We start from the raw sequence: 20386 nt of genomic DNA, 5'->3' as shown, positions 1-20386 counted from the left end.
GCTCAACCGACTGAGCTACCCAGGTGCCCCCAAATTTACTTATTTTTAAATAAAAATTTAAGTGAAGTGTATAATTTAAATAAAATTTAAGGTAAATTGTAAAAATTAAGTTACTTAATAAAATTTGATTCAGGGACACCTGGGTGGCTCAGTCAGTTAAGCGGCTGCCTTCAGCTCAGGTCATGATCTTGGGGTCCTGGGATCAAGCCCCACTTCGGGCTCCTTGCTCAGCAGGGAGCCTGCTTCTCCCTCTGCCTATCACTCTCCCTGCTTGTGCTCTCTCTCTCTCTCTCTGATAAATACATTTTTTAAAAATTTAAAATTAAAATAGAATTTAATTCAACTTTTAAAGAGTAGAATCATATATTTGAAGTTGTGTCTATTTGATATAAAAATTTGATATTTATTAATTCTCATCTGTACTTTGCCTTTTGAATTATTAGATACTTTCCAATATGTAAAAAGCCTAAATTTGGGGGAAAACATTGGAAAAAACTAATAAAACATTTTTACGCAAATTTCTATTTTTGATGAAAATATATTTACGTTTTTGTTCTTTGAATACAGTTGTGGTTTTAGTCCTTAAATATTTTTTTAAAATCTTTGTAATCGTAATGTAATTAGTGATTTTGCTGAAAGGAAAAGAAGAAAAGTAAATTTCATAGACTAGTCATCATCATTGATGAATTAGGTATATGTTTATCACTCACTTGAACATTGTTTTTCGTTTTTATTTGAGAGAGACAGCGCGGGCATGGGGGGGAGGGTGGGCAGAGGGAGAGGGAGAAGCGGGGTCCCCGCTGAGCAGGGATCCCCCTGCTGGGCTGAATCCCAGGAAGAGGGATCATGACCTAAGCCTGAGCCGAAGGCAGATGCTTAACCAGGCAGATGCTTAACTGAGCCACCCAGGCGCCCCTCCTTCCCATATTGTTAGCCCAAGCCGCAATGTCCCGCTGCCCTGCTGGGAAGGGGAGTCTGGAGGCAGAAGTACAGGGCAGCACTGTCCACCTAAAAGCTCTTCCTACCTTCTTACTGTCAGCCCCTGCCCTCCTATTTCAGAGGGTAGGGTGGCCACCAGTCACAGAACTTTCCTTTGCCTCCTTTCTGCTACAGTTGGTGGGAGTATCTCTCAGACTTCGTTGGTGACGAATGACACTAAGATGGGCCACCTTCATGGGGAGATGACAGATTGTTTGGTCACCACTTCCCAGAGGGTTAAGCCTCCGCTCTCTACCAGGCAGGTCTCTCTTGGCTGCAAGTGACAGAAACTCACCTCTGCAGGAAGGGACGTTTAACGAATCGTAGGATCGCAGGAAGGGCAAGAGTGTGTTTAGGTCTCAGAAAGGGTGGACTCTAGGATTGGAATCTTGTCTGGACTCTGCTCCCTCTTCGGGGAGATTTATACTCTCAGATGGGCTGTATCCACATGATTCCACACTGTCTGCTTCTGGCCTCACCCTTGAAGGCTTCCCGTGGGAAGCTGAGCTCCTCCCCTTAGTTTCAATTCAAAATGTAGTGGTGGGGCCCTAGGCACACCCTGTCCCCTGGAAGACAGGGCCCTGTGACCAGCAGTCTCCACTACTACCCAACGGGGGAAGGGGCTCCCCACAAAAGCAGTACCGTTCACTGAAGGGAAGGGAGGTGGGCAGCCAGCAGGACCAGAGCAATCTGCCCTGCCCCACCCAGGGATCTTCATCACAGTTATCACCGGTCCTTCCAGACCCATCTGTACTTTCTGCAGGAAGCTTGAATGGGCCTCAGTTTGCATGGTTAAGACCAGAGTATTTCCAGGAGAATGATGACGTCCCAGAACCGGGATTCCAGAAGGCAGGCTGGTCCAGCACTCCCACCTTCTTTAGAACATGGGGAGCTGTGAACTGGGCAGGGTTAGAGTATAGCTCAAGTGGAAGGCCCTGGCCTTTCTGGGACCTGGGGTCAGAGAAGGCTAGGAGAGAGGTAAGCTTTGGAAGGGGAGGTGGGAATGCACCAGCCGGAAGGACTTTATTCCCCCATGGAAACCCCAAGAGGGGACTTCATGGGCAGAGATAGAACTCCCTGCTTCCCAAGGCTCAGTGACACCTGTCTCTGAAGGAACCTGTGGAGTCAGGGTAGAGTAGGGTTGCATGAGACATACTTATACTAAACAATTATTGGTGGCTTGTCCGAAATTCTAATGCAATCGGGCATCCTGTAATTTTATTTGCTAAATCTGGCAACTCTAGGGTAAGAGAGAGAAGCAAAAGAATGTTCACAAGCTCAGGCTGGTATGGAGTGAGTCTTAGAAGATATCTGTGAGGTAACAAGGCCATCAGGGTTGCCATCTTGTCCAAGCAGAAGTCGCCTGACTCTGAAGCCCGTGGATGGAGGAACCCAGGCCTTTGCCCTTGGGAACATACACTTAGTTTAAGGGGAAAGATACACACACACACTAATGGACAGAAATAGCCCCATTCTTTGCTTTCATTGCATTGACAGTTTTGAAGAATAGAGGCCAGTTATTTTATAGATTTTCCCTCAGTTTGGCTTTGTCCAACATTTCCCTGGGATTAGATACAAGTTATGCATCTCTGGCCAGAATACTATACAAGCGGTATGTGTCCTTCTTAGGGTATCACATCTAGAAGCATATATTCTTTCTCTGTCTCTCACTGGTGGTGTTAATTTTGATTGCAGGTTCCAAAACCTGTCTGGTTTCTTTGCTGCATAGTTGCTGTTTTTCCCATGCAACTAATATAGGACCCGTGGGGAGACACTCTAAGAGCATGCGTAGATCCAGTTCTTCATCAAGCTTCCCACCACCTCAGATTTAGCATCCATTGATGATTCTTGCTCAAACCAATCTTTGATGGTAGCAGAATGATGATTTTCCAACTTTATGACTACCTCCACATTTATCACTCACCCTTTTATTGTCAGGAAGAGTCCCCCCATCCCCCTTATGTGTCTATTTATTACTCTTAAGGATTCATGGATTCCTATCTCATTCAATAGATTATAATCTATCACTATCTTTATTTTGATGGTCAGATTGTCCCAGACTACCTTAGAAACCATTGTGCATTAGTTCTGGAGATATGACACCAAAAGCACAAGCAACAAAAGAAAAAATAGATAAATCAGTCTTCATCAAAACGTAATTCTTTTGTTTCAAAGAACACCATCAATAAAGTGAAAGTTAGCCCACAGAATGTGAGAAAATATTTGCAAATCATGTATCTGGTAAAGAACTTTTACAACTCGATAATAAAAAGACAACTAAAAAATGGGCAAAGGATCTGAATACTAGACATTTTCCCAAGGATCTACAGATGGCCAATGAGCACCTGTAAAATCACTAGCCACCAGGGAAATACAAATCAAAACCACCACATGATACCACTTCACACCGATTAGGATTAAGATTAGAAGATTTTTGATCAGAAGGTGTTGGTGAGAATGTGAAAAAAATTGAACCTTCATATGCAGACACTGCTGATGGCACAGCCAAAATGTCTGGCAGTTCCTCCAAAGTTTAAGATTTATTTATTTATTTATTTATTGGAGGGGTGGAGGGGTGGAGGGAGAGAGGATCTCAAGCAGACTCCCGGCTGAGCGTGGAGCCCAGCCCTGGGCTCCATCCCACGACCCTGAGATCATGACCTGAGCCAAAATCAAGAGTCGGATGCTCAACTGACTGAGCCACCCAGGCTCCCCAGTTCCTCCAAAGTTTCAACCTTAAGTTACTCTATGACTCAGCAATTCCACTCCTCGGTACATGCCCAAAGAAATGAAAACATTTGTCCACATGAAACTTTCACGTGAATGTTCATAGCACCGTCATTCATAATAGCCCCAAAGTAGAAACAACCCACACGTCTATAAAATGGTAAGTATAGAAACAGACTGTGGTCTATCCACACAATGGAATATTATTCAGCCATAATGAGATCCTGATACATGCTACATCATGAATAAATCTTGAAAACATTGTTAAGTGAAAGAAGCCAGACACAAAGGCCTCATAGTCTATGACTCTATTTATGTGAAATATCCAGAAGAGGCAAATATAGTCTATAGAGACAGAAAGTAGATTTGCGGCAGGAGGGAAGTGGCACAGGGAGTGACTGCTAACAGGTATGGGGTTTCTCCTTGGGCTGATGAAAATGTTTTACAATTGACTGTGGTGATAGTTGTAAAGCTCCGCAAACACACTAAAGAACTACTGAATTGTACACTTTAAGTGAAGTGATGGTATGGCATAGTGAATTGTGTATTGTGAATTTTATCTCAACAAAGCTGTTACCAAAAATAATGTTCCAGATTTGGCCAGTGGGTGCCCCTTGGAGCTGATTCTCTTGTCCCCTTGACACGCTCCGATCCATATTTTGAGTGTTGCCTTACTTTGCAGCACAAGATAATCCAGACTTACCTCATGCCCTTTCCTACTCCAGCGTAGGAATTAACCTTTCCCCCGGAAGTCCTGCTTCCTGTTTGGGGGAAATGCAAAATCAAGATCGTATTTCCTTTAATCATCATGACAGCCCTATTAAGTAGGTATTAGAGTATCTTCCTTTTACAAATAGGGCCCAGAGAGACCCAAGTAAATTGTTCAAGGTCACACAGCAGCCCTGTCTGAAAGTAGGCAATGTGAAGCCAGAGCCCTTGCTCCTCACTCCTCCCCCTGCACAGAGAGCGTGAAGGCGAAGGTTATTTCTTCAGTGAGGTCACTTTTACTTGCTTTATGATATGCACCTTTGCGTGGAAATGAAAGCGTAGAACCCATAAACAGCTTCCTAGGACTTGCACAAGGCAGGGTATGCCCTTGGGAAAAGTCATGTGTCGTGTATCTGGGGGTGTGGGGTTGGGGGGAGTTCGCCGTCCGGTGTCCTGGCCCTTCCTCTGCAAGCATATGCTAAAATCCACACACACAAACACCAGTGAAGTACAGTTCTCATTAACCTCCTTTGCCATCCCCTCCCCCCACACCGTACCCAAATACTGCCCACAGCTAGGTGCCCATTACAAGAGTGAGAGTAGCTAAAAGGAGTGAAGATCTATAGATGGAAGGGGATCAGCCTTGGTTTTTCAATGTTGACACCGGGCAATGGGTACATGAAGATTCATGATACTATTCTCTCTTATTTTGTAAATATTTAAAGGTTTCTGTAATAAACGAGTATACAATAATAAATAAGAGGAAAGAGAAATAGCCAGGTGGGCAGCTGTGTGTGAGCGAGGACATATGGCTTCTCTCTCCAGATTCCTCAGGCTCTCAGAAAAGACCGGCGGCACATCTGGGAGAGCCTCAGAACCACGGACCCTCGATAGCACCTTCTCCCCTCCGAACATGACGGGGACACTACTCATGTCCTTGGTCAGCTGCCTCATTGCCATAAGTCAGGCCAGCCTCATCAATCGCTGTGACTTGGCCAGGGTGCTGCACAAGGAGGACTTGGATGGGTTTGAGGGCTACTCCCTCAATGACTGTGAGTGCTGCTTCACACACTCCCCCTCCCCCATTTCTCCTCCTCCTCTGGTCATGCCCTAGGTGGCCATCTTTCTCCCTGTCATTCATTTTTCAAAGCCAAGTTCAAAAAGGAGCCCTCCCCAAGAAGCCCTTCCCAACATTCCAGATTCAGTCCACAATTATTCGCTCAGCATTTATCATGTACCGGGAACTATTTTCGGTGCTGGGGATGGAGACATCAACAAAGCCCCTTCCTCCATAGTGTTCACATTCTAGGGGGAGAGGCAGACAAGACGCAAACACACAACTATATATGAAGTACTTCCAGTAGTGATAAAGGTTATGCAGAAGAAGAAAGCCGGGGCCGTGATAGGTGATGTTGTCCTAGAAGGGGAAGTCGAGGAAGTGACATTGAGTGGCACTGGTCACCCAGGGTCTGGGGAAGAGTGCTCCAGGCAGAGGGAGCAGACAGTGCAAAGGCTTCATCCTCCTCCATGGTAGGAATAACTCCCTTTTGCCCAGAATTTGTGCACACCGGCCTTGTGCTGTCTTATTTCTCCTTTTATCTTGTTTTGTGGCTTTTTAAGGTAGGTATCTTCATTCTCCTACTATAGGCCCCTTGAAGGCAACATCTACATTTGACCCAGCTAAGTGTCCCGCACTTGGCTTTGCACAGTTCCTGACACACAGTAGGTGATCATTAAGTGCAGGAAGCATGGATGGACAGATAGGTGATGAGTGGTTGTAGTGAGGGGCGGGTGGGTGGGACGAAGGGTGCGGGGAGAAGCACATGGGTGTTTCTAGCCCACTTGCCCCATCCAGCCTCTTAGGCCTTGTTCCTTTCTTCTGCTTCCTGATCTCCCTCTCTCCTCCATCCCACTCCTCCCTCAACTCGGCACCCCCTGAAAACCCTCTGCTCCCTGTTCAAAGGGCTGTGTCTGGCTTTTGTGGAAAGCAAATTCAACATATCAAAGGTAAATGAAAACGCAGACGGCAGCTTTGACTACGGAATCTTCCAGATCAACAGCCACTCCTGGTGCAATGATTACCAAAGTCACTCAGAGAACATCTGCCACGAGGACTGTCAAGGTCTGGCCAGGGCCCCAGGGTGGGAGAGGTGAGAGGGAGGACCAGGCTCTACTCACAGGACTTCTCTTCCCACTCAAAGCCTGGGAATATCCCCAGAGGGATGGCCCCAGGAGTCCATTTCACCCAGCTTTTCATGCAATGGAAATTATTTTGATGCCCATGTTACAGATGAGCAAACTGAGGCTCATAGAACCAGTGCTGAATGCCAGGCTGGTGGCCCTGAAGGCTCAGCTCTAACCATCTAACCACTAACTTTGGCTAATGATCTGATTAAAGGCCAAGTGCAAACTCCCCACCTCAAAGCCACTCCAGGAGGCTCCATAGGTCAATGACTTGGACCTTCTCCCCTTCCTTCATACTCTGATTAATATCCCTGGACTCTTCACCCGAAGAGCCTTTCTCATCAGCCAAGATTACCTGGGTCTCTGTGCTCCTGTTTTGACATTTCCTTTCCCTAGAAATCCTCAAATGTGGGCTGAACCACCGTCTACACTAGTTAGGAAGTAAGATGATAAACAGTCGTCCTGCCCCCCCTGCCCTCACCCCCAACACCCCCGACCGCCATTGTAGGGATGTCTAAATGGTCCTCTGGAAGGGAGGTCCTCTTGCTTAATCTGGAAGTACTCAGCCCCTGGGTGGTGCATGCCAGCGCAGGGACAGCCCGTGTCTGCCTCAGTCTTTGGGATTGTCCTCTGTGTTCTCACAGGTACTCTCTCTCTCTCCCTTTCAGACCTACTGAGCCCCAATCTTCTCTCAACCATCAGCTGTGCAAAAAAGATTGTGTCCGGAGCAGGGGGGATGAAGAACTGGTGAGGAGGACACTGTGGGACTAAGTTAGTGGGCAGAGCCCCAGGAAGGATGTAGTGACAGAGAAAGGCACACTAGGCAAGGACTAGACCCTTTCATAGTCTAGAAAGATGTGGAAGAGTGGCAGGGCTTGGGATTCTGACTTACAAGACCTGGAATCTGGGTCTTTCTCTGATGTATTAAAACTCTTTTGGGGGGCGCCTGGCTCAGTCAGTTAAGTGTCTGACTCCTGATTTTGGCTCAGGTCATGATCTCAGGGTCGTGGGATTGAGCCCTGCATCAGGCTACCCGCTCAGTGGGGAGTCTTCTTGGGATTCTCTCTCCCTCTCCCTCTGCTCCTCTCCTCATTCGTTCTTTCTCTCTCTCAAAAATAAATAAATCTTTTAAAAAATTTAAAAAAAGAAAATTCTTTTAGATGCGGTAACAGAGTAACTTGAGTTAGGTGAGGGAGGTGTATCCTGAGGGGACCAGGTGTCTCACTGAGCGGACACAGGTGCGGCTGGACTTCAGGAAGAGAGCGCAAGCAGAGCTGGAAACTGTCAGCAAGCTTTTCCTGGCAAGTTCCTGCTTCCTGGTGCATTTGTTTCACTACTTCCTTCATAGAGCAGCATTCTCTGCTCCACATTCCACAAGACTGACTAAGGCTGCCCCAAGTTGATGGGCTAATGTCCTAAGCGGCCACAGAGACGGCCCAGGCTCAGTCCCAGTCCAAGTGCCCGGGATAAAGAATCTGATTGGTTCAGCTTGGACCCAGTGTCCCTGCTTAGTTCAATCAGCTGGAGGCCTGGGAGGCCTGGGAGCAAGTAAGCTATACCATCACAGTTGCCACAGGGATCCCTCTCCCTGATTGGCAGCAACATTCTTTTTTATTTCTAAGATTTTATTTATTTATTTGAGAGTGAGAGAGCGAGCACACAAGCGGGGGGGAGAAGGAGAGAGAAGAAGACTCTCTGCCGAGCAGGGACTCTGATTTGGGGCTCGGTGTGGGACTCGGTCCCAGGACCCTGGGATCATGACCTGAGCCGAAGGCAGACATTTAACCAACTAAGCCACCCAGGCATCCGTGGCAGCAACATTTTCTGTAAATGGTGTATAGCTTCTCAGCTGAGCAGATAACCCAAAGCTGTCAGCTTACCAGTGGTGGACATTGGGATGGTTACTTCACTCTTCTGAATTTCAAACCGGTTATCTACAGGATGTAGTGAGAGAGGAAGGCACACTAGGCAAGGACTAGACCTTTCTAATCCTCTCTAGGCGTCTGTGAGGATGGAGGAGTCACGTGCCTTGTCTACTCTAGAAATACCAAGCAGAGGGGACACTGATGACTATTAGGGCTGACCCTTTCTGGAGGGAGAGTCAATAGTTGCGCCTGAGATTGATTGATTGATTATCTTTTTATTTACTTAGTAAATCTCAGCCTCGTAAAATGGTGATCTCCCACTTCAGAGGGAGATACGATTTGAAAATGTGGAAGCATACTGAATGGGGGAAGCGGACAAACACCAGAGATAAGGGAAATTTAAAGGAAGAATCAGAGGGGCCACAGGGGGACAGACCAGAAACCTAGGAATGAAGGAAGTTCTGAGCACTGCTCTGCCTAAGAGACTCACAAAGAGTTGGGCCATGTATGTGGAGAAGGAGCTTACTAAACGGTAAAGCAAGAACCAATCTTTCTCTCCGCAGGGTAGCGTGGAGGTTGCACTGTGCAGGCCGGCCCCTCTCCTACTGGATGACAGGATGCTTCTTGGGATGAGATGGGGGAAGGGCTGCTGTGGAGTCATTTCAGAGCTCCTCTTCTCATTCGGGAATCTTCATTTCCTCTTCCTCTTGCCTCCACTTTGTGTTATTTTCTTTCCTTCCCATTTACAAAGAAAACTGACCAGAGCCCCAGAAATAGATGGTTTTCTCAGGCTTCTTCCTTGCACCCATCTGGGCCTAGGCCTCTGGTTCCTGACTGTCATTGCAAACCAAGAAGACCACAGTGAAGAAGCTGTTATATTTTGGGAATTATTACAGCATTCCTTGTGCAAAGAATGTGTTGAGTTATTCATTTTTAATTCCAGATATATCTGAATACCTAATCTCGTAGGAGTGTGGTAGGTACTAGAAGAAGGAAAATAAACCATAACTATTGTTCCTGAGGTGTTCATAATCTACCCAGAGACATACACAATTAATGGGTACAATGAGTGGATACATACAATGAATACAATGGATAATGAAATGGGTAATAAAATCTACAACTTTTGGTTTGAAACAGCATCAGGATCCCAGTTATTCCTCCAAAGCCAACTATATTCAAAGTAAAAGAGAAAGTTCAGAGGTAGGTAATGGGTGGGGCTAAGGGTCTTGGATATCGCCGTGGAGAAAGTGGTGTTGGGGCCAATAGATGGTGCCAGGTGCCAATGATTTGGGTGGTTTCAGAGAATGGGCTAAAATCTAGATGTTAAAAAAAAAAGGCATCTCTGTTTGGGATCTGAAGGTGCTGATGTGGACAAAAACCCGCATAAGGACAATGCAAAACAGAAAAGGGGCCGTTGGAGAAATGTCCTGCACATAGCTACCATCAGCACTGTTTGACTAAACTGTCCCACTTGGGCCACGGATGTCCCTACTTCTGAGCCTTAACTTTTAGATCTCACGGACCACTAAAACGTCAAAAAAGCTAACACCGTATTGAGATTCCCAACTTTTTATTTTAATACCCAAGTAAGTATTAATCAAAACAACTATCGTAAAACAATTTTTAACATGAGAAATGAACGTCATTGGAGCGCCTGGGTGGCTCCGTTGGTTAAGTGTCTGCCTTGGGCTCAGTCATGATCTTGGGGGCTCCTGGGATCGAGTCTCCCATCAGGCTCCCTGCTCAGCAGGGAGTCTGCTTCTCCTTCTCCTTCTACCCCTTCCCCCAGCTTGTGCTCTTTCTCTTGCTTTCTCAAATAAAATATTTTAAAAATAAAAAATAAAAAATAAATTTAAAAAGAAAGAAAAATGAAGGTCATATTTGTAGCATAATAAAATGGAATAGATTTTGTTTTATGAAAAAAAAAATTTTAAACCCTGATTATATTATCCTTTTCTTGTTTTGCCAAGGACTGGTGAAAACTTCCTAACAGACCAGCACCAGTCTGAAGACCATTGTTTAGAAACCTCAAGAGATGTTTTGTAAGGTCCCTTCTGGCTCAGGCTTTCTAGAATTAAAATAAGGATCATTAGGACCTGTTTTCCCTCTTAGTGTGTTAGTCCTCAAAATAGCTGACTGGGTGCTTAGAACGGCCCTTTTGCAAGGGCACCACGAACTCCAGTGTTGGTGCCCTACTTGGACTCACTCTGATTTTTTCCAAATTTGTACCTCCTTCTCACCCTGCCTGCCAAACTCCCACATCCTCTCATCCCAACAAGCACACTTAAGCAATTCACCAAAATTACGTAGGAAAATCAAGGAACACTTTTTAAGGATTTTGAAACCGGCTGCTCTAAAGATATCCGTACCCTAGGATCCTGTAAGCTCAGCCTTTGGACTCTATCCTAAAAATACACTTAAAGAGAAGCACTAAACACGACTTCGAGGTGGTGGGGCTGCGGGAGGGGAAGTAGTCAGAGACCCGCCCAGAGTGGGAGGGGCCGGGAACAGCCCTCGCCCCACTCGCGCTGGGCTGGTCCCGCCCCTCGCACGAGCCCTTTTTTAAAAAGCGCGGGCGCGCCTTGCGCAGGCGCACTGGTACTTGAACGTAGCCGCGCATGCGCAGTGGTGGTAGGATGGCGGGATTGGTCTCGTTTGCGGTTCCCAACGGAAGCGACAAAACCTTGCTGGTGTGGGAGCTGAGTTCTGGGCCCACGGCCGAGGCTTTGCCTGTGAGCCGAGTCAGGGAGGGAGGGAGGGAGGAGAACACCGTATGTCCCCCTCACACCCCCCGTGACTGGGAGCCCTGGAGTCTGGCCTTGGCATCTCACGCGCCTGGTAGTCTCCGCGGAGAGGAATCTTATTTCTAGAGGGGACCTCAGCAGTCTTGTCAGCCCCAACAGATTTCTGAGAGGTAACTCTCAACAGCCTGCACATGTTGTTCTAATGCTTCTCGAATCTTAGGATGTCAGAGGGAGACCTGTTCATGAAATGAGAAGTGCTTGGGGTTGTATGTGCAGAAGGGTTTAGGGAATATAAGGGAACGGGCAGTTTTGGTTTCTGGACGTGAAATTTCATGCACTTACTTGGCGTGGGACCACCCCACAGCATTCTCTGTTCACAGTATTCTCCCAGTTTGGCCTTCTGTATTCGGTCCGCGTCTTCCCAAACGCTGCAGTTGCCCGTCCTGGTTTCTATGCCATCATCAAGTTTTATTCAGCAAGGGATGCTCACAGAGCTCAAACGGCATGCCACGAGAAGCATCTTTTTCAGAATTCTCCAGTGAAGGTGGGTCCAAATAGGAAATTCCTAACTCCACTGGGACGGAGTGCTGAATTCCGTTATAATAGACTAGCATTTGTGCAGCACTCTGATTTACGGAATCCTTTCAGATGCATTGCTACATCGATCCTCCGGTCTCCCTGGGTTTTTGTTTGTTTGCTTTTTTTAGACGAAGAAACTCGAACTGTAGGTAGTTAAGTGACTTACTTAAGGTTCATGATAATAACTGGAAGCTAGAGATTCCAAACCCCAACTTACTGTTGTTAAATCCCGTGGCATTTTATCCTGCCCCTTAATTTAAGAAATCTTAACAGGAAGAGCCTTGCTTATATTTACTATTATGCGGATTTAAAATGACAAACTCTAGGGGCGCCTGGGTGGCTCAGTCGGTTGAGCATCTGCCTTCGCCTCAGGTCATGATCCCCATCTGGCTCCCTGCTCAGCGGGGAGTCTGCTTCTCCCTCTTCCTCTTCGCTCTTGTGCTCTCTATCTCTCATTCTCTCTCTCAAATAAATAAATAAAATCTTTAAAAAAATAAAATGACAAATTCTTTCATCTGTTGTATCTATAAAGGATGCTTCATCGTCATTATCATCATCAGTCTCAAACTGCCTATTCAGGACTCCCTTCAATTCCCAGGAAATGGTTAAAACATTCTTTAATGCACTACAGGAACTTTATTCCATACTAACCATGCTGTCCATTTTACTTTCCCAGAGCCCCAGAATTATATTTCTGTATGTGCCTCAGTTCAATCACCATTTCTTTATCAAGGACCATGTCATTTCCTCTGAATAAGTGAGTGAGACTTAGATTTCCAAACCTTTCACTTTGTAATTGTATGTCTTTATCAACCTTCTCTAACTGGCTTCTTAATCTGGCTACTTCACACTGACGGGCCGCCTATTCTTTTTTTTATAAGATTTTATTTATTTCTTTGACAGAGAGAGAGATTGTGTACAAGCAGGGGGAGCGGCAGGGAGAGGGAGAAGCAGGCTCCCCGCCGAGCAGAGAGCCCAACGTGGGGCTTGATCCCAGGACCCTGGGATCGTGACCCGAGCTGAAGGCAGATGCTTAATCGACTGAGCCACCCAGGCTCCCCACGGGGCTGCCTGTTCTTATCATATGCCTTTCCTTATTGATTTAACCTTGATTGAATCTGAGAACTCTGCTCAGATGTGACTCTAGGTATACTACCTACTTGTTCAACACCCTCTTCAATCTTGGCTTCACTCCCTGTGATTGAAATGATGACCTGTCAGACATTCTTTAGTTTGCAAACTATGGTCTGCCTGTTTCTAGCCTGTGAAAAGTTCACCTAGCCCCTCAGATATTATAGATTATGAAACAATTACTTTGTATCAGTTGTAAGAAATGAGGTTTTTGTCTCTCATTGGACATTAAGATCATTTCGTAAATTTAGGTTTTGAGATTACTGAGAGTGATGAAGGAAATGTTCTACAAGTCAATATATAGTTGACAGCAGAGCGTATTCATATTAGATCTCTTTTCTTTATTTAACACAGAACCTTGGGTTACTACCCCTGCTTTCCAAAATTGTTATCCAGTTTACTTATATGTTCTTTTCTACTTTGGCAACTACATATAGTTCCTGGTTGGGTTTGTTGTTGTTGTTGTTTGCCTTTTTAAATACAGGAAAAAGAATAATGTCTTAAATAAAATAAATCAAGGAAAGGCCTAAGGCATTTGAGAGAGTTTTTTTCAGTAGCATGAAGGAAAATGGTTGGCAGCAGGAACTGGCAAGCTTTCCCAAGGTGACAACTATTTCTCTGACGGAGAGGCTCGGGGCCCTTCTGAGGCTTCCTTCTTGTCCAGAACAGCTCCACTCTGCCTCGCCATTAGCCTCCCCTGCAGCACTCAACATTTACAAGTTCATCTTCATTTCTTCTTCCCAGCATGCAGCTTCAGCTGGAGAAAGTAATTTTATTTTCTTATCACTCGTTCTTTCATTTGTTCACTCAATCAACAACAGAATGTGCTCGGTTTTAGGAATGAGAAAAGAGTAAGAGATGGTTCCTTCAAGCACGTAAGGAGCTTATAAACTAGTGATAGAGGAAGATGCACGAACAAATCAATAAAGAATTAATAGTGCTGTGACTTCATTTGCATTATTTGAATCTTTATGAATATATTACCATACTACACCCTGCTTAGAGTTGAAGTAGACATTTAAGATAGAACATTTAGAAATTCACCATAGAGCGTAAGTTAGACTGGAAGTACTTGCATTCTCAAAGAAGCTTATTAATGCAAATGAACCTCTAGTTGTTTAGTTGCTTATAAAATTTATAGAGGTATGTATATTCCTTGTTCTAACAGGTTAGTAACTTGGGGAGGAGGGTGCTGCAGATTAAGGTCCTACCTCCGTGTCGTCCATCTTGTCTGCTCTGCAGGTCGTATTCTCAAACAGGAGCTACAGGATGGGAAAACAAAAACAATTTCCTTTGCTCACCTACATAATTTGCTTCTGGAGGGCTTCCTTAGTTGCTTTCATCATCACTCACCACGAGAGGTCAGGGAAATCTTCCAATTCAATCAGAAGCCCTGGAAATGATGCAGAAAAGGACCGTACCTTAAAAATAATGAATACCATTTATTTAGGGCTTACTATGAGCTCATTGCTTACAGTGATGTTTCCTTTTTAATCTTCACAGCCAGTCTCTGAAGTAGGTACTGATCAACCTCAGGTGTACCCAAAATAAGCCTCTGTGGCGGGTTGTGCTATTTTTCAGTCTCTCTCTTATGTCTTTAGGTTCGTCTTGGCACCAAACATAAAGCAGTTCAACATCAGGCCCTTGCCCTAAATAGCTCCCAGTGCCAAGAATTGGCAAATTATTATTTTGGTTTCAATGGATGGTCAGAAAGGATCATCAAGGTAAACTTTATAGATTTTCTTTGGCTAATCAGACTCATTTCAACATTGAAATCCTGGACTTCAGAGAGGAGAGAAGTGGGTGTGGGGAGAAGATGTGAGAGGCTTCTAAGTGGAAGGACCTGAGCATCGGCCTGCCACCTAGAATTAATAATACTTTCAATGACTTGGGTAGTGATGTCCATAATTTTCGCCAGTATTTGTAGGGTATAGATTAAAAAAAACTAGTTTTCTGTATTTAATAATTCATTTGCAAGTCTTACTTGATTTTGAAGCTATAGGACCTCAACTGTTAGCTGGGTTTACTGGAGTTTAGTTTTTATTTCTAATAACAAAACATCTTGAAGTCTATGTTGAGATCCTAGGAAGGACCTTTAATTTAAAATCCTAACAGCTTCAGGATCTTTCTGACCTCGAAGAAAGAGAAAATAAAGATGCTATGGTACCACTTCAGAAGCAGAGCCTGAAATTCTTCTGTGCTTTAGAGGTGGTGTTGCCATCCTATGAGTGCAGGAGTCCTGGAGTTGGCATGGCCGAGGAGCCTTTGGAGAAGCTGGAAGAAGGTCTGTTTACGGTGGGGGTGGGGGTGGAGTGGAGTGGAGGTAGAATCTCTCTTTCTTTCTGAAACTCAACATCTTTTCAGATATATCATCAAGCCCTCCCCTTGCTGAGCTACTAAAACCCTGGGCAGAGCTTTTCTACCGTACAATACAGGTTTTTATCATACACAATACCTAAAAGAACTTAGCTTTAAAATTCTAAGACTGACTTTCTGCCAAGAAGTTTAGGAAGAGGGAAGTAATGTTTTTCCCATTTTTGGTTAAGAATCTGCCCTGTGCTAAAAAAAAAAAAAGAAGAAGAAGAATTTGCCTTGTGCTAAGATAGTCCTTTAAATACAGATCTCTTGTAGCCTTCAATGATCCCAGCAAAATCATCATCTAAAGATTTAAATAAACTCTTGTGTAAATGTTCAGTCCTTTGCCTCCTATAAAGGGCTGGTGTGTAAAGAATCAAATATAGATTCCTAGAAAAGGTATTCCAATTGGTACTGGTTTTTCCCAGAGTCCGTAGCACTTAGGCTTAGGGTTTTAAGGCAGAGGCAGGGCTGTTAGCAAATGGAGGGGAGTAGGTTCCCATGGGTGATGCTCAGGAAAAGACCAGGTCATGTGTGCTACCACCAAATCTTTCTCACTCTGTGATTCCAGCCCTTGATGCCCAGGAGAATAGGCAGGGTCTGTAGGATTATAGTTTCAACTTGTCCATTTGAAATCTGTGAGTGATGTGAGATTTGTGCCACCTTCTTGGCTTGCATCTCCCTTCTGGTACTTCAGGAACTTCTGGGGTAGATCAGGGCAGTACAGTTGTGCCCGGCCAGGATATACCTACAGCAGAGCCATTCCACCAACTGCTTGTGTTGTGCCTGCCCTTAGTTGCTAAGATAATGATCTAAGAATCATGGATGCACTTTCATATTTAAATATATAACATAAAAATCAGTTATCATTCAGCTAGGTATTTTAAATCCATTTGTTTTGGTTGAATTGAGGGCCATTATCAGTTCTGATGAAAAGGAAAACAACCCAGAAGCTTGCTATTCAGAAGGCTGTGTCAGATGCATTCCAGAAACTGTTGATTGTGGTTTTAGGTAAGACTTTCTTGATTGTCCTTTACTTCTTTCTTTCTTTTTTTCTTTCTTTCTTTCTTTCTTTCTTTCTTTCTTTCTTTCTTTCTTTCTTTCTTTCTTTCTTTCTTTCTTTCTTTCTTTCTTTCTTTCTCTTTCTTTCTTTCTTTCTTTCTTTCTTTCTCTCTCTCTCTCTTTCTTTCTTTCTTTCTTTCTTTCTTTCTTTTCTTTCTTTCTTTCTCTTTCTTTTCTTCTCTTTATTTCTCTCTTGATTTCTTTCTCGCTCTCTTTCTTATTGTCCTTAAACAACTTCAGTTTCCATGAGCAAATAAACTCATTTTGAGAAGTTAGTTGGATGAAAACACTTCACATTCTTTTATTCACCAAATACTTTCTAAGCAGCAGTCTCAAATTTGTTCTTCGTAGCATTTGTGAGGAAAAATGACAGTAAGTATTATTGTCCCCAGGGTATAGATATACAGTGACTTGCCTCCACATAGAAAGTGCTTGACCCAGTGTTTCTTGATTGCTTGCCCATAACACAAAGTAGTATAGTGATTATAAACTTTAGACATCTGTTGTTGAGTCCTAACTCTGTCTCTTAGATTTCTGATGCAATTTTAGGTTTTATAGTCAAATTTGAAGGTATTTAGTCTCTCTAAGCTGCAATTTCTTTATCTGCACGATAAGGTTAATAATTCAGCTTACCTCATGGGAGGTATAGTAAGAATAAATGAGATGAATATAAAAAGCTTAGAACTATCTCTGAAACGTGGTAAGCAGACAAAATATGTTAACATATCATTATTATTTTCCTGTTGGAGAATTTATTAGATTATGCTTTTGGAATCAACTCAGTTTCAGTTTTTGTTTCTGGCACTGACATATTGGGTGACCATGATTCTTATGTAATGATCAGCTACATTTTTGTGAACCTTGAAAGTGGCCATCCTACTGAATAATGTTGATTGTATTCCCTATGGAGTTCTACAGTGGTATGAATGTTACAGGCTGTGCTCAAAGGAATTTTTATTTTTTTGAAATATTCTTTTATTTTAAATAAAAGAGGGAGGCAGGGGAGGAGTAGAGGGAGAGGGAGAGAGAGAATCAATCCAGGCTCGAAGGAAATTTATTTTATTTTATTTTATTTTATTTTATTTTATTTTATTTTATTTTATTTTATTTTATTTTATGTAAAAGAGGGAGGCAGAGGGAGACAGGGGAGGAGGAGAGGAAGAGGGAGAGAGAGAGAGAGACAGAATCTTAAGTACGCTCCACACCCAGCATGGTGCCCCATGCAGGGCTTGATCTCACAATCCTGAGATCATAACCTGAGCCGAAATCAAGAGTGGGACACTCAACCGACTGAGCTACCCAGGTGCCTTTTTTCTGGAAATTTTATAATTAGTAGAGAGTCCCCAAACAGTTGCTCCCCTCCCTCAGAACCTTGAGTCTTTTTTTTTTTAATTTTTTATTGTTATGTTAATCACCATATATTACATCATTAGTTTTTGGTGCAGTGTTCCATGATTCATTATTTGTGCATAACACCCATTGCTCCATGCAGAACGTGTCCTCCTCAATACCCATCACCAGGCTAACCCATCCCCCTACCCCACTCCCCTCTAGAACCCTCAGTTTGTTTTTCAGAGTCCATCATCTCTCATGGTTCGTCTCCCCCTCTGACATACTCCCCTTTTCTTCCTCTCCTGTTATCTTCTTCTTTTTCTTTTTTCTTAAAATATGTTGCATAATTTGTTTCAGAAGTACAGAACTGTGATTCAACAGTCTTGCACAATTCACAGCGCTCACCGTAGCACATACCCTCCCCAATGTCTATCACCCAGCCACCCCATCCCTCCCACCCCCAACCACTCCAGTAACACTCAGTTTGTTTCCTGAGATTAAGAATTCCTCATATCAGTGAGGTCATGTGATACATGTCTTTCTCTGATTGACTTATTTCACTCAGCATAACACCCTCCAGTTCCATCCACGTCGTTGCAAATGGCAAGATCTCATTCCTTTTGATGGCTGCATAATATTCCATTGTGTATATATACCACATCTTCTTTATCCATTCATCTGTCAATGGGCATCTTGGCTCTTTCCACAGTTTGGCTATGGTGGACATTGCTGCTATAAACATTGGGGTACACGTACCCCTTCGGGTCCCTACATTTGTATCTTTGGGGTAAATACCCAGTAGTGCAATTGCTGGATCGAACGGTAGCTCTAATTTCAACTGTTTGAGGAACCTCCATACTGTTTTCCAGAGGGGTTGCACCAGCTTGCATTCCCACCAACAGTGTAGGAGGGTTCCCCTTTCTCCACATCCCCGCCAACAGCTGTCGTTCCCTGACTTGTTAATTTTTGCCATTCTGACGGGTGTGAGGTGGTATCTCATTGAGGTTTTGATTTGGATTTCCCTGATGCCGAGCGATGTTGAGCACTTTTTCAGGTGCCTGTTGGCCATTTGGATGTCTTCTTTGGAGAAATGTCTGTTCATGTCTTCTGCCCATTTCTTGATTGGATTATTTGTTCTTTGGGTGTTGAGTTTGATAAGTTCTTTATAGATTTTGGATACTAGCCCTTTATCTGATATGCGATTTGCAAATATTTTCTCCCATTCTGTTGGTTGTCTTTTGGTTTTGTGGACTGTTTCTTTTGCTGTGCAAAAGCTTTTTATCTTGATGAAATCCCAATAGTTCATTTTTGCCCTGGCTTCCCTTGCCGTTGGCGATGTTTCTAGGAAGAAGTTGCTGCGGCTGAGGTCGAAGAGGTTGCTGCCTGTGTTCTCCTTTAGGATTTGGATGGACTCCTGTCTCACGTTTAGGTCTTTCAACCATTTGGAGTCTATTTTTGTGTGTGGTGTAAGGAAATGGTCCAGCTTCATTCTTCTGCATGTGGCTGTCCAATTTTCCCAACACCATTTGTTGAAGAGACTTTCTTTTTTCCACTGGACATTCTTTCCTGCTTTGTCAAAGATAAGTTGACCATAGAGTTGAGGGTCCATTTCTGGGCTCTCGATTCTGTTCCATTGATCGATGTGTCAGTTTTTGTGCCAGTACCATACTGTCTTGATGATGACAGTTTTGTAATAGAGCTGGAAGTCCGGAATTGTGATGCCGCCAGCTTTGCTTTTCTTTTTCAATATTCCTCTGGCTATTCGGGGTCTCTTCTGCTTCCATACAAACTTTAGGATGATTTGTTCCATTTCTTTGAAAAAAGTGGATGGTATTTTGATGGGGATTGCATTGAATGTGTAGATTGCTCTAGGTAGCATTGACATCTTCACAATGTTGATTCTCCCAATCCATGAGCATGGAACGTTTTTCCATTTCTTTGTGTCTTCTTCAATTTCTTTCATGAGTATTTTATAGTTTTCTGAGTAAAAATCCTTTGCCTCTTTGGTTCAATTTATTCCTAGGTATCTTATGGTTTTGGGTGCAATTGTGAATGGGATAGACTCCTTGATTTGTCTCTCTTCTGTCTTGTTGTTGGTATATAGGAATGCCACTGATTTCTGTGCATTGATTTTATATCCTGCTACTCTACTGAATTCCTGTATGAGTTCTAGCAGTTTCGGGGTGGAGTCTTTTGGGTTTTCCACATACAGTATCATATCATCTGCAAAGACTGAGAGTTTGACTTCCTCTTTGCCGATTTGGATGCCTTTGATTTCTTTTTGTTGTCTCATTGCTGTGGCTAGGACTTCTAATACTATGTTGAATAGCAGTGGTGAGAGTGGACATCCCTGCCGCGTTCCTGACCTTAGGGGAAAAGCTCTCAGCCTTTCCCCATTGAGAATGATATTCGCTGTAGGTTTTTCATAGATGGCTTTTATGATATTGAGGTATGTACCCTCTATCCCTATACTCTGAAGAGTTTTGATCAAGAAAGGATGCTGTACTTTGTCAAATGCTTTTTCTGCATCTCTTGAGAGGATCATATGATTCTTGTTCGTTCTTTTGTTAATGTATTGTATCACGTTGATTGATTTGCGGATGTTGAACCAGCCTTGCAGCCCAGGAATAAATCCCACTTGGTCGTGGTGAATAATCCTTTTAATGTACTGTTGGATCCTATTGGCTAGTATTTTGGTGAGAATTTTTGCATCCATGT

The 20386-nt window shown here is 43.8% G+C and overlaps 2 protein-coding genes across 4 annotated transcripts in view; both read left to right on the top strand.

Annotated features, from left to right (window-relative positions):
* The first annotated feature begins 1881 nt into the window (after nucleotides 1-1881).
* LOC118356389 (lysozyme-like protein 6) lies at nucleotides 1882-9407 on the top strand. 2 transcript variants are annotated; one of them, XM_035724706.1, is made up of 5 exons: nucleotides 1882-1956; nucleotides 5239-5465; nucleotides 6377-6535; nucleotides 7266-7344; nucleotides 9026-9406. In XM_035724706.1, the coding sequence occupies exons 2-5, from the start codon at nucleotides 5327-5329 to the stop codon at nucleotides 9093-9095; spliced, it is 447 nt and encodes a 148-aa protein (XP_035580599.1). In that variant the 5' UTR covers nucleotides 1882-1956; nucleotides 5239-5326; the 3' UTR covers nucleotides 9096-9406. The 2 variants fall into 2 exon arrangements, with proteins under 2 accessions (XP_035580599.1, XP_035580600.1); XM_035724707.1 differs by lacking the exon at nucleotides 1882-1956 and adding an exon at nucleotides 2480-2590 and having other exon boundaries at nucleotides 9026-9407.
* A 1676-nt stretch (nucleotides 9408-11083) lies between these two features.
* LOC113915696 (RAD52 motif-containing protein 1-like) overlaps nucleotides 11084-20386 on the top strand; it is a 57038-nt gene continuing 47735 nt past the window's right edge. Inside the window, exons 1-5 of one of the 2 annotated variants that reach the window (XM_035724459.1) lie at nucleotides 11084-11197; nucleotides 11574-11753; nucleotides 14521-14643; nucleotides 15035-15203; nucleotides 16187-16285. In XM_035724459.1, the coding sequence (XP_035580352.1) occupies nucleotides 11084-11197; nucleotides 11574-11753; nucleotides 14521-14643; nucleotides 15035-15203; nucleotides 16187-16285 (685 nt within the window). Of the gene's footprint in view, nucleotides 11198-11234; nucleotides 11380-11573; nucleotides 11754-14520; nucleotides 14644-15034; nucleotides 15204-16186; nucleotides 16286-20386 lie in introns of those variants that run through there. The other variant, XR_004819675.1, reaches the window with a different exon arrangement.

Source organism: Zalophus californianus, chromosome 16 (genome assembly GCF_009762305.2).
Source record: "Zalophus californianus isolate mZalCal1 chromosome 16, mZalCal1.pri.v2, whole genome shotgun sequence".
In the NCBI taxonomy this organism is placed as follows: Eukaryota; Metazoa; Chordata; class Mammalia; order Carnivora; family Otariidae; genus Zalophus; species Zalophus californianus.
The sequence above is the reverse complement of the archived record's forward strand: the minus strand, read 5'-3'. Positions and strand labels throughout refer to the sequence as shown.